The 17,920-nt window shown below is 35.6% G+C and overlaps 1 protein-coding gene across 7 annotated transcripts in view; it reads right to left on the reverse strand.

The window, feature by feature from the left end:
• The window catches only part of PCDH15 (protocadherin related 15), a 1,822,477-nt gene that overhangs the window by 303,033 nt on the left and 1,501,524 nt on the right, over window positions 1–17,920 (reverse strand). For all 7 annotated transcript variants that reach the window (XM_037804906.1, XM_037804907.1, XM_037804908.1 and 4 more), the window contains one exon: window positions 11,286–11,365. In XM_037804906.1, the coding sequence (XP_037660834.1) occupies window positions 11,286–11,365 (80 nt within the window). The remainder of the gene's footprint in view (window positions 1–11,285; window positions 11,366–17,920) is intronic.

Below are 17,920 nucleotides of genomic sequence, written 5' to 3' on the forward strand. Positions count from 1 at the left end.
AAGCCAAGGAATGATTTCTTATAACCTGTATCACCAATCCCATCCGCTTTCACTTGTATGTCCATTGTGGAAATGTAAACATCTGAATTTCATCTTTGACAAACCATCAATAAAAGGTTGTTTTTATTTCCTTTTTATATTTCAAAATATGAAACTCATTATAGAGACAAATAAGATGGAATTTTGAAAAATTATATAGATCATGATTAATATGGTTTTATATTTCTTTTTATTCTCTTTTATAACCATACTTAAATATAATTGTTTACAAAAGAGGGATCAGGCTATATACTTTATATTTTTTAAATATCATAATTTTATGAGCATTTACTCTATTGTTTTATAATTTATAAAACAATTTTGTAAATACACTAACAATTTTAACATTTTGCCATTTTTTGAAATTTATATGGCTCTCAATTTTATTTGTTATGCATAATGGGGGATGAACAGCCTTCAGGCAGTCATACTTAGAAATATATTTAATACTACTCCTTAGCTTTTTACTGTTCAGAATAAATGCTACCAAATAGTTAAGGTTTTATTCCCCAATGGAATCTGTTTTATATTAGTTTGATCATTTATATTCTTATTTAAAACAAGTTCTACATTTATTTCCTAGGTTTTACAGTCTGATATTGTACATGACATTTTAATTAAGGCCCAACAAGTATCTATTGTAGAAAAGAGGTTATCTCAATATAATAAAACATTAATTATTTAACAAGCATAGAAACATAATTTGCTTCTGATTTATAAAACCTTCATTTTAATGCAAGTGCCTTTACTGTTATGGTGGAATTCAAGCAATTCATGCCACATATAGTAGTTGAGTACATGTAGTCAAAGCCAATGAAACAAAAGTCAGCATCAGCATTACTCCTTTTGTTTTACTTTGTTGTTGTTGATATGGACTTAGAAAAAAGTTCTAAACATATGGTATAACTATGAAAAATGGACTTTGCATCTTGTACATTTTTACATTGCTCTTGTACATTTTTTTTTTTTTTTTACATTGTTTAATGTAGAATGTTTTGTCAAAATAACTGAAAACCAATTCCCACTGTGTGTTCACAAAAATCAGGTTTGGATTAACTTTCCACACCGCAGATGGTTCATATAATCTCATTCTAAAATAACATTCAAAGAGAAAATTAAGACATTTATTGTTTCTGAGACAAGTCAACTTAAGAAATAGGACTGAAAACTTAGGCAGAGTAAACTGAAAGAAAAAAGTGTGTTTTTTTTTTTCATTTTTGTTCCCTCTCAGTTTAAGGTTCAAGACTATATTCACCCTTGTAAATTATCTTAAAAAATTACTAGAAATTCTACATAGTGTTCCCATTTAGAACATATTATAGAGAATCAGCTAATTTTTTTGATAAGTCACTAATCTATTTCATGATCTGATGATCATGATAGAGATAGTCCTTTATTTGAAATAATGTGTGAGTGCTTTGTGATTCAGTGTTTTATGCAGCAGAATGGGATATTATACAGATGGAGAGAAAGAATAGGTAGTGTTTTTGTTTTTTTTTTAAATATATATATTTTCAGCTGAAAGACTGGCTTATGGATATAAACAAAGCATTCTTTGGTGAAATCCCAGAAATAATTGGCAAGGAAGAGTCTTGCTACCACCTGATAAAGCTATCAAGTCAGGATACTTTTGGGCTGAATTTAGGAATGCAACAAAGTTTGTAAATTCATATACTAAAAATACATGAGAATCACTTTTGATAAAACAAGAGAAACAATGCTACTTAAAATTTTAAGTATTAAAAATATGTTGCACACAATCCCCCAGCACTGAGACTCTCCCTTCCTTGACACAGTTCTGTCCCAGATACCCTTAAGAAGGGAAGGGGCTTAGAGAGTTCTACCTCATCACGTACTATCAATAAAGTGCACTGTACTCAGAAAAAGCAAATATTGCACAGAATTTCTTCAATAAACTTGAGGGTAACATTCGTGAAATATGCAGTGCCTGATAAAATAATGCTCTCATAGACAGTAAGACCTAATTTGGATAATTATAAAAATTGTGTTCAAATGTTGGTTAAAATTTTATTTAAACAATGTAAAAAAAAAAAATAGTAAAGGATATTTACTTCCAAACAAACCAGCCTGCTGGCATTTAAATTTTGCCTCTATAAGTAACCATTTTCCCAAGTCACATCATTTACCAGGAAATATTGCTTCAGCAGCATGATGGACCAAGAAATTATCTCACAGGTTTCATGCTATATAGACTATACTTCCTTCAGGTGTTTTCATATACATTCTACAAGTTGTGATTGAATATAATTTACACTTGAATATTCTGTTGTCAGTCTCTTGGTGAAACACTTAAGAGACTGAGCGTTGACAAATTCAACATGATGCTTTGGGGAACCATGTTTTGGTCTTTATAATGCTATTTAGAGAGGGTAGAATATACTTCAAAATGTTTGGATGTATTAAGTTTGATCTGATATTTAGTGTTAAATAATTACTGGTGATAAACATAAACCAATAGAAGGAATTAGGTATTGGTAGCAGCTTCAAGTAAAAGATGATGATAGCATGAACTAATCTGGTAGAATGGAGGTTGTGAGAAGTAGTTTGATTTAAGGATATATTTTGAAACTAGAACTGACAGGAGTGTAAAATACATATCTTTCTTATATGTTAATCTCCTAAATATTCATAAAGTTCAAACTAATGTGAAAAACATAATCAAGCTTTAAATTTATTTCAAAAGTGAATTAGTCACAATAGAAATAAATAAAAATGTCAGTGAAGAATGAAAATTTTCCAAATAAAATTTTAACAAGGAACAAAAATAACTCTTTGAGGTTCCCTTTTCTAGCACTTTGCTTTCAAGTTTTTCATTGCTTATACTATGCTAGAATGATGATAATCCATAACAATTTGAGAGATGGCACTTCTTCAACCTTGTTCAACAGATGATTAAAATATTTGTCCAAACAAAGATAGATATATTGATCAATGGAATCAAATTGAGAATTCAGAGATAGACCCCCAGATCTATTGTTGACTGATCTTTGATAAGGCTCCTGAAACCACTGAACTGAGACATAACAGTCTTTTCAACAAATGAGGCTGGGAGAGCTGGATTTCCATATCCAAAAGAATGAAAGGGAACCCCTACCTCACACCTTACATAAAAATTAACTCAAAATGGACTAAAGACATCAACATAAGAGACAGTACCATAAAACTCCTAGAAGATAATGTAGGGAAACATCTTCAAGACCTTGTATCAGGAGGTCACTTCCTAGACCTTACATCCAAAGCACAAGCAACAACAACAACAAAATAGATAAATGGAAACTCCTCAAACTTAAAACTTCTGTATCTCAAAGGCATTTGTCAAAAAGGTGAAGGGGCAGCCAACTCAACGGGAAAAAATATTTGGAAACCATGTATTTAACAAAAGACTGATATCTTACATATATAAAGAAATCCTACAACTCAATGACAGTAGTAGAGACAGCCCAATTATAAAATGGGCAAAAGACATGAAAAGACAGTTCTTTGCAGAGGAAATAAAAATGGCCAAAAAACACATGAAAAAATGTTCAACTTCAGTAGCTACTAGGGAGATGCAAATTAAGACCACAATGAGGTATCATCTTACACCAGTTAGATTGGCTGCCATTAAACAAACAGGAAACTACAAATGCTGAAGAGGATGTGGAGAAATTGGAACTCATATTCATTGTTGGTGGGACTGTATAATGGTACAGCCACTCTGGAAGACAGTCTGGTGGTTCCTTAGAAAACTGGATATAGAGTTACCTTCAATCCAGCAATTGCACTTCTCGGTATATACCCGGAGGATCTGAAAGCAGTGACATAAACAGGTATCTGCATGCCAATGTTCAAAAGCAGCAATATAAACAATTGCCAAGAGATGGAAACAGCCAAAATGTCCTTCAACAGATGAGTGGATAAACAAAATGTGATATATTCACGCGATGGAATACTACACGGCAGTAAGAAGGAAAGATGTCATGAAACATGACAACATGGATGAACCTGGAAGACATAATGCTGAGTGAAATAAGCCGGGCACAAAAAGAGAAATACTGTATGTTACCACTAATGTGAACTCTGAAAAATGTAAAATAAATGGTTTATATTGTAGAATGTAGGGGACCTAGCGATAGATAGCAAATAGTGAAGGGGGAACACTAATCTAACAAGAACAAACAAGTTATTGTGGGTAAACTTAATGTTCTGGGAGTGCTCAGGAATGACTATGGTTTCTTAATTTCTGGGGGGTATGGTAGGAACAAGTTTGCAGAAATGTAGTTATTTTATGTTATTTGCCTTTCTTATTCCTTTGCTGGGTTATAGTCTGTTTATTTTCTTGGGGTAGAGTAGGAACATGTTGGAAGAAATGTGGTTATTTTAGGTTGTTTTTTCTTATTCCTTTGTTTTGGTTTTGTTTGAAATGTTTTTGTTTTATTGTCTGTTTTTTAAAAAAATTTTGATAAAATTAATTTAAAAAATATTATGAAAAAAATGCAGATTCCCCAAGCCGGGAGAAAATGCAAAGGTGTTGGGCTTCCTCACCTGGATGGTTACTGATGTTCTCACAAACACCGAAGACTGGAGGTTTGATGTGTCAAACCCTCTATCATGGGACTTGCCTTATGGAGGTTGTTAATGCAAAGGAGAGGCTAAACCTGCTTATAATTGTGCCTAAGAGTCTCCCCCTGAATACCTCTTTGTTGCTCAGATGGGGCCCTCTCTCTCTAGCTAAGCCAACTTGGTGGGTGAAATCACTGCCCTCCCTGCTACGTGGGATCTGACACCTAGGGGTATAAAACCTCCCTGGCAATGTGGGATATGACTCCTGGGGATGAATCTGGACCCAACATCATGGGATTGGGAACATCTTGACCAAAAGAGGGATGCAAAATGAAACAAAATAAAGTTTCAGTGGCTGAGAGATTCCAAATGGAGATGAGAGGTCACTCTGGTGGACTTGTACACTCTATATAGATAACCCTTTTTAGGTTTTAATGTATTGGAATAGCTAGAAGTAAATACCTGAAACTATCTGTTCCAGTTTGCTAATGCTGCTGGAATGCAAAACACCAGAGATGGATTGGCTTTTATAAAAGGGGGTTTATTTTGTTACACATTTACAGTCTTAAGGCCATAAAGTGTCCAAGGTAACACATCAGCAATTGGGTACCTTCACTGGAGGATGGCCAATGGTGTCTGGAAAACCTATGTCAGCTGGGAAGGCATGTGGCTGGTGTCTGCTCCAAAGTTCTGGTTTCAAAATGGCTTTCTCCCAGGATGTTCCTCTCTAGGCTGCAGTTCATCAAAAATGTCACTTTTAGTTACACTTGGGGTATTTGTCTTCTCTTAGCTTCTCTGGAGCAAGAGTCTGCTTTCAATGGCTGACTTCAAACTGTCTCTCATCTGCAGCTCCTGTGCTTTCTTCAAAGTGTCCCTCTTGGCTGTAGCTCTTCTTCAAAATGTCACTCTCAGCTGCACTGTGTTCCTTCTGTTTGTCAGCTCATTTATATGGCTCCAGTGATTTAATTTAGATCCATCCTGAATGGGTGGGTCAACACCTCCATGGAAATTATCCAATCAGAGTCATCAGCCACAGTTGGGTGGGGCACATTTCCATGCAAACAACCTAATCCAAACGTTCCAACTTAATCCCCACTAATATGTCTGCCCCACAAGACTGCATTGAAGAATATGGCTTTTTCTGGGGGACATAATACATTCAAACCAGCACATTCCACCCCCTGGACCCCAGGAAGACATATTCTTTCCAAATACAAAATACATTCTTCCCGTCACAATATCACAAAAACTTAAATCATCTCAGTAACAACAGTCAAGTACAAGATCCCATTAAATCAGTTACAGGTGTGGTCTGTCCAAAAGCAAAATTCCCCTTTAGCTGTGGATCTGTGAACTTAGAACAAGTTATGTGCTTCCAATATACAAAAGAGGGACATTCATAGGATAAACATTCCCATTGCCTTAAGGAGAAACAGTAAGGAAACCAAGGTTTAAGGGACTAAAACAGTTCCTAAAACCTGCAGGACAAACTCCATTAGATTTCAAAGTCTGAGAGTCATTAACAGAACAGTGTTACATCCTTGGAGCTTGAGAGAGTGGGAGTCTAACCCTTCCTAAGGGCCTTTGTGGCAGCCACTTCCTCTCCAAACACTTGGGTGAGTTCTCCAACATATCCACACACTGGGGAGACCACCTTCCTGGCCCCACCCTCCTCAAACATCAGGGCAGCACCCGGATTCCCTTCTGTCTCCGGGGCACATGCTCAACCCCTTCAGAACAGTGAGGTAGCAGCCAGGATCTCCCAAATTCCCTGGGAATGTGCTCCACCCTATTTGGGACCTAGGGTGGGAAAACTCTTCCAGAGCATCAAATTGGAATGCTCACCCTTGGCCTCCGGGGCAAACTCATCCTTCCATGTGTGTGGGCCACTCTGCTCTCCCAGCCCAAGGCCTCTTGACTCCAGACCTCAACCTCCATGGCTCTGTCTTTGAAGAAATTTTTCCTTCAATTTGTTCCTTGTCTGTCTCCTCCAGTCCAGACCGGCAACAGCTCTGTTTATAAAGATCTCGCAAAAATTCTGTTGGCTTCACATAAAGCACACAGGGGTCAAAGCTGTCAGACAATAGGACTTTTCACAAATCCTTTCTGCTTAACTCCTTTTCCAATCTTGGCTTGTACTGAAATGGTGGCTGGGTTCCATGTTTGGTTACATCCTCACGTTGGGCTGTAGCTTCTGGGATTCCACCCCCAGGAAGCCCACAATTTTCTAAGCCATCAGCTTCTGGTTTCTTTGAACCCAAAAGATCAGTTCTAAGTTTATCTCTCTCCGCTCGCATTTTACTATAAACTGCAAGGAGAAGCCAGGCTACATCCTCTACCCATAGTCTGGAGACCTCCTCAGCTAAGTATTCCATGTTGTCGCTTTCAAATTCTTCCTTCCATCTGACACCAGGACTCAATTTTGCCAAATTCTCTGCCACTTTAAAACAAGGATCACCTTCCTTCCAGTTCGCAACAACACATTCATCACTTCTGTTCAAGGCCTCGTCAGAAGTATCCTTAGAGTCCATATTTCCACAAACAGTCTTTTGAAGGCAGTTTAGGCCTTTTCTGTCAAGCTCCTCACAATTCTTCCAGAATCTTCCCCTTATCCATTTAAAAAGCCATTCCAACATGTTTGGTATTTGCAAACTCAGCAGCACAAGCTCCCCACTCCTGGTACCAAAATCTGTTCTAGTTTGCTAATAATGCCAGAATGCAAAACACCAGAGATGGATTGGCTTTTATAAAAGGGGGTTTATTTGGTTACACAGTTACAGTCTTAAGGCCATAAAGTGTCCAAGATAACACATCAGCAATTGGGTACCTTCACTGGAGGATGGCCAATGGTGTCCAGAAAACCTGTGTTAGCTGGGAAGGCATGTGGCTGGTGTCTGCTCCAAAGTTCTGGTTTCAAAATGGCTTTCTTCCAGGATGTTCCTCTCTAGGCTGCAGTTCATCAAAAATGTCACTCTTAGTTGCACTTGGGGTATTTGTCCTCTCTTAGCTTCTCCAGAGTAAGAGTCTGCTTTCAATGGCAGTCTTCAAACTGTCTCTCATCTGCAGCTCCTGTGCTTTCTTCTAAGTGTCCCTCTTGGCTGTAGCTCCTCTTTAAAATGTCACTCTCAGCTGCACTGTGTTCCTTCTGTTTGTCAGCTCATTTATATGGCTCCAGTGATTTAATTTAGATCCATCCTGAATGGGTGGGTCAACACCTCCATGGAAATTATCCAATCAGAGTCATCAGCCACAGTTGGGTGGGATACATTTCCATGCAAACAACCTAATCCAAACATTCCAACTTAATTCCCACTAATATGTCTGCCCCACAGGACTGCATCGAAGAATATGGCTTTTTTCTGGGGGACATAGTGCATTCAAACCAGCACACTATCAAACTGCAACCCAGTAGCCTTGATTCTTGAAGATGTATGTATAACAATGTAGCTTCCAAGGGGTGACAATGTGATTGTGAATGCCTTATGGATCACACTTCCCTTTATCCAGTGTATGGATGGGTGAGTAGAAAAATGGGGACAAAAAAACTAAAGGAACAATAAGGATGGGGGTTGCAATTTGGGTGTTCTTTTGTTACTTTTATTTTTTTTTATTCTTATTTTCACTTTTTCTGGTACAAGGAAAACGTTCAAAAAATAGATCGGGGTGATGAATGAACTATATGATGGTTATGTGAACAAATGATTGTACACTTTGGATGATTGTATGATATGTGAATATATCTCAATAAAATTGAATAAAAAATATTTGGCCCTCACACTTACAGGGAAGGTTTATTTACAGTTTACTTAAATATTTACTTAAATGTGCATGTTTGCTGAATAAATATTTTCTGAGTCATATGCCACTGTCTACAGAGATACCAAGGAAAATCATTGAAATAATGCATGATACTTCAGAACCATACAGATTTGACCATTCAATGATTTTCCTAACCAATGGATATGATTTTTAAAGAAGAAAGGTCTTTTCTTGAAAGAGTGAGTTCCTTTCTTGGCTATATGATTAATACAATTCACTAACATATATATAGCAATTCCACATTTATAATTTCATAGTAACATTGAAATTATTATTCATCATTAGCAAATATTTTTTAAAGAATTAACAGAAACTTTTGGGCATATTTTTCATCTCCATGGAAGAAGGAAAAGTAGTGGTATTATAATGATGATTATTACCAAAATCCTTCAACATCAGGGAAAAATAGTTAACAGCAGGAATGGGAAGCCTTAAGAGAGAGTGGAAAATGCACTTCCTGCTTCTAGGGTAGGTGAAAATTTCAGTGTTCTCTTCTTTTTTAAAACAGTTCTGCTGTTATGTTATTCATATACCATAAAATTCACCCATTTAAAGACCATAATTCAATGGTGTTTACTATATTCACAGAGTAATGCAACCATCACCACAATAAATTTTTGAACATGTTTATCACTGTACCCATTAATGGTTACTCCCCTCTCTCCCCCACCTCTCAGCCCCAGGTAACCTTGAGTCTACTTTGTCTATATAGATCTGCCTATACTGAACATTTCATAGAAATGGAATCATGCAACATAGTCTTTTGTGACTAACTTTACCTAGCATAATGTTTTCAAGGTTCACCCATGATGTAGCATGTCTCAGCACTTCGTCCACTTTTACTGCTGAATAATATTCTACTGTGTGGATATACCACATTTTATTTATCCATTCATCAGTTGATGAACATTTGGTTTATTTCCACTTTTTTGCAATTGCAAGTAATGCTGCTATGAACATTTGTGTGCAAGTTTTTGAGGACATATGTTTTCATTTCTCTTGGGTAGAAGCCTAGAAGTAGAATTGCTGGGATATATGGTACTCCTATGTTTAACATTTGGAGGAACTGCCTAAATATTTTCTAAATTGGCGGTACCATTTTACAAATCCACCAGAACCTATCAATATCTGTCCTTTCGATAACAGCTATTCTAAGCAGATGTGAAGTGGTATCTTATTGTGGTTTAAATTTGCATTTACCTAATGACTGACAATCTTGTGCATATTTCCGTGTACTTACTTATCGGCCATTTGGAATATCTTTGAAGAAATATTTACTCAAATATTTTGCTTATTTTTAATGAGGTTATTTGTCATTTAATTACTGAGTTGTAATAATTCTTTATATATTCCAGATACACATCCCTTATCATATACATTATTGGAAAATATTTTCCCTCAGTCTGTGAGTTGTCTTTCACTGTCTCAATAGTGTCCTTTGAAGCATATTTAAAAAAATGTTGATGAAATTCACCTTATCAATCTTCTCTTTTAATCCTTTAGTTTTTAATGTCATATCTAAGAAACTATTGCCTAATACAAATCATGAGAATATACTGTCATGTTTTCTTCTCTAGTGTGAGGAAGGGATCCAACTTCACTCTTTTGCATGTGGATAGCCAAGTGTCACAGAACCATTTGTTGAAAAATCTCTTTCCTCACAGAATTGTTTCGGCCCCTTTGTTGGAAATCAATTGGCCATAACTGTTAAGGTTTGTTTCTGGACTCTTAATTCTATTCCATTCATCTGTATGTCTATCCTTATGCCAGAACCACTTTTTTTAATGGTGGTTGTATGTGGTAGCTAATTTATGGTCCCCCCCCCCCACCCCAACCATGGGGGACCATTCAAAATAGTTAAGTTTTTACATTAAATAGACTTTTAATCATCTGTGAAATTTAAAAGTCTGGGAAATACTATCCTTGCCTGTGATTTTCCAAGCCTTACTAGATCACGCTTGTCAAACCCTATTCAGTATGAAATTGCATGTATTCATTACAGGACCAAGTGGCCACAGGTGGTTCTGTTGATTTGGCATTCTGTGAGATTTAAGCAGCGAACTAGCTCATTTGTCCACTTTTCCACTTTGTAATAATGGGCCAAGTTGAGGTTTCCATTTTTTTCAGGAAGTAAAACACTCACAACCACACAGAAAATAGGAGAGAGGCAACAAGTACAGCTCCAGCTCCATAGCAAGCAGCCAAATGTGGCTGCAGAACAGCTGCTTTGCTGTGGCCGAGGGGAAGCAAATGGTCTCTCAGAAGCCACAATACCTTCACCTCATGCCTGGTCCCAGTTTTCTCAACAGTTGTTATTAGAATTGTCTATGATACATTAAGAGAGATAAATAGAATGACACTTACCAAGAACTCAAGAGATGTAGCATAGACATGCAGTCCTTTTAGGTATTTTAAAATGTACCTAATCAGAAATTTAAGGCTAGGTTTTGGTGGCACCTTAAATGTGTTTGCAATACACCTTGCCTTACAAAATTTCTTTTGAATGAACTATATAGTGCCAAGATACTCTTTGTAGAAATGTCCTTGTTATTATGAATAGCTGACAACTTTAAAGGATCTAATTAATCCCAGCTTATGCGTGCAAATGAAATGTTTTCACCTTAGTGGGTCTTACCTAGTAAAAATATTTAAAATAAATAAATAGTCTCCTGGGTAAGATTTCTGGGTTAGAATTATCCTCCCAGGTCTCATTAAGATTCATAGTAAATTAAAATAATAATAACAACCACAAAAATACAAACAGCTGTAAACCTCTGATTAGGAGTCTGTTCTCTTGCTACTAGTACATTGTTTAACATTAAAAAAAGAAAAAAAATCACTTTAAAAATCATTTTTTAACTTACGTTTCTGAAAGATTAAAAACTCGCTGAGGATCTCCATTCTCAATAGCATATGTTATTGGGTCTCCCTCTCGATCAGCTGCCTTCAGAGAGAAAACATAATTCAATTATCAAGTAATTGATATGGCTCCTATTCAGTACAGAGTCTTACAGAAGCTTGAAATGAATAGCACAGAATAGCCACGATATTCTTAAGAGTAATAATTAAAGCATGGCCTAATGGCAAGGTGTAAAATAAAGAAATTAATGTCTGATCTCAGTTTTTCTGCTATTCTATATCATCTGGAGGTTGTAATAATGAATAACAATAGTATCTCATGAATGTACACATAATCTAACCTGGTGCAGAAATACAATAATGATGTTCCCAGGGTTGATTCATTTAATTTTATGAGTCTATCGCTACAATTTAAACAAATGTGTAAAACTTTATGTAAATATTTACTATTACAAGCTACTATTGAGGGATTATTTAATATATCATTTTAAAAATATTTCTGCTCATAACTTATCAAGATAATAATTCAAATCTGATAAGTTTTATGGTCAAGAATCCTGAATCTGGAGCCAGGGAGTCTGAATTCAAAACCAGGTCCCCTATTTGTGCAACTCTATTTCAATTTCTTAGTTTGTAAAATGAGGACTATAAAAATACAAAAGTTAGTAGATGTATTTAAATGAAATAATCTATATTAAGGCACACTAGGTTAATACCCAAGGCATTGTCAGTTTTAATAAATGTTAACCATTTTTTCTTCTTCCCTCCCTCATCTAAGTCAGAGAAGAAAAATCCTTCAGCCTCTGACTTTGAGTTGTGGATTTCTCTTGCCCCAAATATAAACATACACCCTGCTTTGTAGTACTAGAGTCTGGGGTCTGACTTCTTTTCCAATGAGCCATTAAGTCCCATTACAGAAGACATGGGTGAGGAAAGAAATGTGGATGTTATATCAGAGAAGTGAGAGGGATCTGCCTAAACATGACCTTAAGGAGAAGGGAAATGCCTGAAAGTGGGCTAGAAGAGTTTTATTTCTATGTTACTAGGTTACTGTTTTGGCAGACACCTGCCTCTGTAACTGACAGGTACTGCCACAAAATCGAGAGGACTTCAGAAAGGGATAGCTGTGTGGGGTCCTTGCAGTGACTGGGCATTAACTGTCCCAACCATAAGAGCCTAAGTGTGAAATTCCATGTCCAGAAATGCAGAGAGGAACTGTTCCTATTGGTAGATCAAATGATTTTGACCTGGATTCCATAGCCCTGGTCACAGAACATCTCTATCAGTCATCACAGCGGATTGATGGCCAAAGGTCTCTTCTGGACTACATGAACCCCAATGTCTAGGAACAACTGAACAATAACAGACAATATTTATTACATGCCAGGTTCTGTGGGAGAAGTTTTGCTAGATTATTTCATCTTTGCCTCACGAAACTCCCTTCTTTATAGAATACTTCTTTTGCTTGGCTTCAATGACATCATATTCTCCTACTTTTAATTCTACCTTATTGGCTACTTCTCATTTTCTTTTGCTGGTTTTACTTCATCCATAAGATATTTTTACGTTGGATTGTTCTCAAAGTTTGTTCTTGGATCTCACTCCCTTACTCACTCACCAATTATATAGCTTTAAATAGTGTCTGTATGTTAAATATTCTCATGCATGGCTTTCTAGGCTAGCTCTTTCCCCTGAATTTCAGACTTATATCCAATTGCCTAATTGAATCTCTAATTACACAAAAATAAGAATCCCAAATTTAAAATGTCAAAAACCCCAAATCTTGTTCTCTCTCCCACCCTGACTCCCCATCCATCCTTCCCCTCAAACACCAACAATCTGCTACTTTCACTATGTTCATCATCTCAGTATACAGCAATAACTCTGTTTTGTTACTTGCTCAGGCCAGTTATTTTGATCCTTGACTGCTCTCTCTTACTCCCCAATGTAACTCATCAGAAAATTCCATTGGATGTATCTTTAAAATATTTGCAGTACCTGACTGTGTCTGAACTCTACTGCCATTTTCCTCATGTATTACAGTAACAGCCATCTTATTTGCGGCCCTGCTTCCTCCCTTGCATTCCCAGTGCAACCTATTTTTTCTTAAGAAGACAGAGGAACCATTTTTTCCAGGACAGGATTTTATTTCTTTGGGGCAAAGGCCGTTGTATTCTTATGTACTTAAAAATGATAATGATAAAATAAAATAAGATAAAATTTACAAATACTGTGAAGTAATTAACTTAGGTAAAATCATTTAAACATTTTGAAACGCTCCATTTAAATCTAATACTGAAAAAGGCAACTTTTATTATGTTCATTATAATCAAGTCAATGAACAGAAAGCAAGAAACAAAAGAATTCAAGAAATACACTGAATGGAATTTTGTAGTGAAGGTGATGTTTTCCCCTTCTTTTATGTTCTTTGCTAGACAAGTATTAGCAAAGAATTAAAACAGAACATCAATCAATGAGAGTTAACATCAATATTGAAGAAACAGAATTACGCTATATCTGGACATTATATTTTATCACTAAAAAAAGCACACATTAAAGTTTTTCTGTTATTTTTCTCTTTTAGTGAGTCATCCTTCCCTGCCATAGTCTTATAGATATTATCAGGTTCTTTTTGTTTGTTTATTGATATGTAGTTGTTGTTTTCTGTTGTTATTTACTTTTTTTTCTTGAGAGACAAGTTCTGCTCTTGTGTTTTCATAAAAACCAGAGGAAGTATATTTTGAAGCAAGACAGCTTTTTGTAAATAATTATAAATCCTAGTAAATGTTACACCTGTCTTTCAGTGTATCAGGTGTATTCTAATATTTAACATTCTTAGAGCCCAGAAATAATTTTGTTTTGATGAGACCATTGTGAATGTTGTATCATTTTGTTTACTATCTCATTTGTTAGGTAAATGAAATAATGAGGAATTCAGAAAGGATTCTCAACATTTTTAGCCAAATTAATTACTTCCTATCCCTGAAGGACTTTGAAATATTTCTTCAGTTTTCTTTGACCATTTAAATATCCCAGGCTTTTAAGGATTGTGTGTCAATAATTTGCCTATTTTGTTCTTAGATAAGGTTGTGCCCATATTGGAAACTTCAAAGCCCCAGGATTTAGAGGTAAATCCTTATTTGATTGTTTTCCTTATTTTATCCTCCTGGGAAATCCTTTGTTGTTTCAGTGTCTGCTGCAAATTGGGTAGTAATTAGAGAGGATTCATAATTTCTCAGTCAAAAGAGCAAGAGAGAATGGTGATCTGTGCTGCAGAGTTCTGAAAGCTATCCTTCACATGTGTTAGCTATTATATAAAGACTATATATCTCTATTTGCAAATGTACAAAGAGAAGAAATAATGTGTGTAAGAGAAATTGGAAATATCAACAGAAGCAATGATTATTGGAATACTGAGATTTGATCCTCCGTGTGTATGTGCTTCAAAATATATTTCTAAAAATATTTTTGAAAAATTTTTTTTTGGTGTATGAGTCTACCCAACCTCTTCTAAGTAATGGGTATATGTTTAAAATAATACCTAACTGACAAATCTTTGTTTAAGTTAAAACTTAAAGCCTTTCTACTATGTGTCAGGCACTATATTATATCTTTGCATGTTTTATTTCACTTAAGCCTCACAATAACCTTCTAAGTAAATGTTACAGGCAAAAGACTTCAATTATATTACAATTTCTGTCACATTCCAATTAGAGATCTCTACTATTTACTTAATTGAAATATGCATCTTTTTTAAAATCTAGAAACAACAGTAACTGTTTCATCTTGAAAAAGAAGAGTGTAGTATCATTTAATACGTTCCATAATATAATAGATAGGAATTACACCTACTTAGTGCAAAACATTTCCTAAGTCTTTACTTTTGTAAAGGAAGTCAAATCCAAGACCTGTTCTTCAAGGTCTTGTATGTTACAATCATTCTCTGTGGACTTATCATGCAGTTTTCAAAGTAGTCTCTGGAACCAGCTACCTGGCTTCCAGCCCTCCTCTATCATCTCCTCTCAGGCAAGATACCTAACTATAAAATGAGTATAATAACATCCACACTCTTCATCCATTAGGTCATCAAGTCTTTATTAATAATCTACACTATGTTAAGAAATGTGCTTCAGCCCAACAATAATCCCTGACTTTGTGAAGCTTAAATTGTAGTAGGAGTATACGGAATATAAACAGATAATTAAAATTTCTAGTTTTCAAATGCATATAAGGGTTATTGAAATACAAAATAATTCAAGAAGTTGTATAGGGTGAGAAGGGTGAGGGCTTGCACTTATAAATGGGTAGTCACAAAAGCATTACTGAAAATGTGAAATTTTGCCAAATACTTGAAAAAGGTGAATGAGCAAGTCATATGGTTATCTTGGAAAGAGCTTTCCAAGCAGGAAGCACAGCAAGTAAAAAGGCCATGTGGTAGAAACATGCCTGATGAATTTGAGGAACGACAAAGAAATCTGTATGTCTAGAAGAGAGCTAGTGGAAGACTAGCTCTTCAGTTTCATTTGGCCATTTTATTACTGCAGGTTAAATGAGTGAATGATGTTCACTTTGCATAGGTAGAAAGTAGTGGAATGTAGTCATTGGTTTGCTGGTATCTGTTAAACAACATTTTGTCATGATTACCAAAGATACAGGTGCTCCTTCTTTTAATTTTTGCTTGTAGGACAAAGAGTATCTCTAAAAATTGAAGCACCTGCTCCTAGTCTGCTCAACTGGCTTACTCACTACATCTGAATTTGAGTAACCTATTTTGCAGAAACCTCAGTAGGGACACAAAAGTATTTGTATAAATAAGCAATGTGCTCAGACACTGGAAAATAGAAATTTTGGAAAAGAAAACAAATATTCTCTAAACCAATATTCTGTTCATATTAAAGATGAACATAGCCATCAAATACCATCTGGTAGAGTGCATTTTATGGACACACAATGATTCTACACATTTCACAGGACATTAAGACAAAGTACCTGCCCTTAGGGATTCTAAATAGATAAAAATCAATGGATTTAGATGAACTTTTCTTTTCTCACTTAGGCAAACAAGTTTTGATTTATGTTATTAGGCTACCTTAGAACAAGAACTTAAATTATCAAAAAAGTACAGCAGTGTTTCCAAAAATGTGTATATGCAGTCCTGGTGGTAAATTGGCGGCTCTTTTCAAAAATGTTAATGTTTATGGATATACCTCAATAGGAATTAATGAATACATTCTATTTAGGTCAAGTAGTGTTGTTTTTTGTCATTTGTGATCCTGATATACAATTTCCTTTGGAAATAAATTCATTCAAATAAAAGCTTCAGTTCCTTTAATTTTCAAAAAAATAAAGTAAATAATGTGATAAATAATACACGAATATGGCATAACTGATATTTGGAAATGCAGCTAAATAGACAATGACAAAACATAAATATGCTCCTAAATGAAAAGTTTTGGAAAATGATACATGGCAAGGATCTAGAGCTCAAAACACCTCTTTTCTATCTATATTGTAAGTGATTTATGATCTTCTGCTCACACAGCCAAATGAAAGGCTTCAGGCTAGGAAGGAAAGCAGATTCTCTGCTGATCGTGTTGGAAATTGATTCATGATCTTTTGCTCACACAGCCAAATGAAATACTTCAGGCTAGGAAAGCAAAGCAGATTCTCTGCTGATCATGTTGGAAATTAATAGGATTTAAAGGAGAGTATATGTTTACTTGCCTCATCTAGCAAAAACCCTGCAAACAAATGAATTTCTAAAAGGAAAATGTCACTAGACCTCGGTCAGATTAGGTAGACTGGAGTTCCAATCTCAAAAATTTTCTTTGTGGTTCAAAATGGCTAACCTGGGGACACAAAGGAGTTTAATAATTCTAAAATGGGCCTATAACTCTAATTTAGTCTAGGATTTAAGGAATAATCTACAAAGTAAACTTGTAACTAATCAGAATAACCCATTCAAATAATAATAGGTATCATTCATTATCCCTTATGATGCACTGGGAAATTTTATATCCCATTTCATCTAATTCTCAAAACAACACTATCTGGTGAGTATTATGATCCCTACTTTACAACCAAGCAGAAACTGTCAGAACAAACTTGGTCAAAACTCTGGAAAACGGTCAAAGTTTACAACAATGAAGCAAAGCTTAAATCAAGAGAAAGGTAATTTAAAAATAGTAGGAAAGCTTTGTGGCATTTTTATTTGCCCTTGACCCACACATTCCCTTGCTTGACAATAGTCTTGAAGATGTCAGGCTGATCCCTAGTTCTGAAGGAGGCAGAGCAGTCCTTATTCACAAGGAATTCTGTTTGTCTGTCTAACATGCCTGGGGACTATCTAAAGGCTGACCAAAAAATGCTTGTCTTTATTTCACCTAATCAGAATTTACTCAGGGTGAAAAAGTGGTGGGCATTTTTGAAAATATTGTACAGTGAATAAACAACCCACAGCCAACCAGCATAAACTATTATGGTTGAAGGGGAAAATAGAATACTGAAAGCCTGAGAGGAAAAGCAGGGTAGAGAGTCTCTTTGGGAACTTAAGGCATTTAAAAGTACCTCTGTGTACAGGGGAATTTAGGAAGCTATGCAAAAGGCCAAGGCAAGGCATACTTATAAAAGGACTGAGAAG

Source organism: Choloepus didactylus, chromosome 15 (genome assembly GCF_015220235.1).
Source record: "Choloepus didactylus isolate mChoDid1 chromosome 15, mChoDid1.pri, whole genome shotgun sequence".
Lineage (NCBI taxonomy): Eukaryota > Metazoa > Chordata > Mammalia > Pilosa > Megalonychidae > Choloepus > Choloepus didactylus.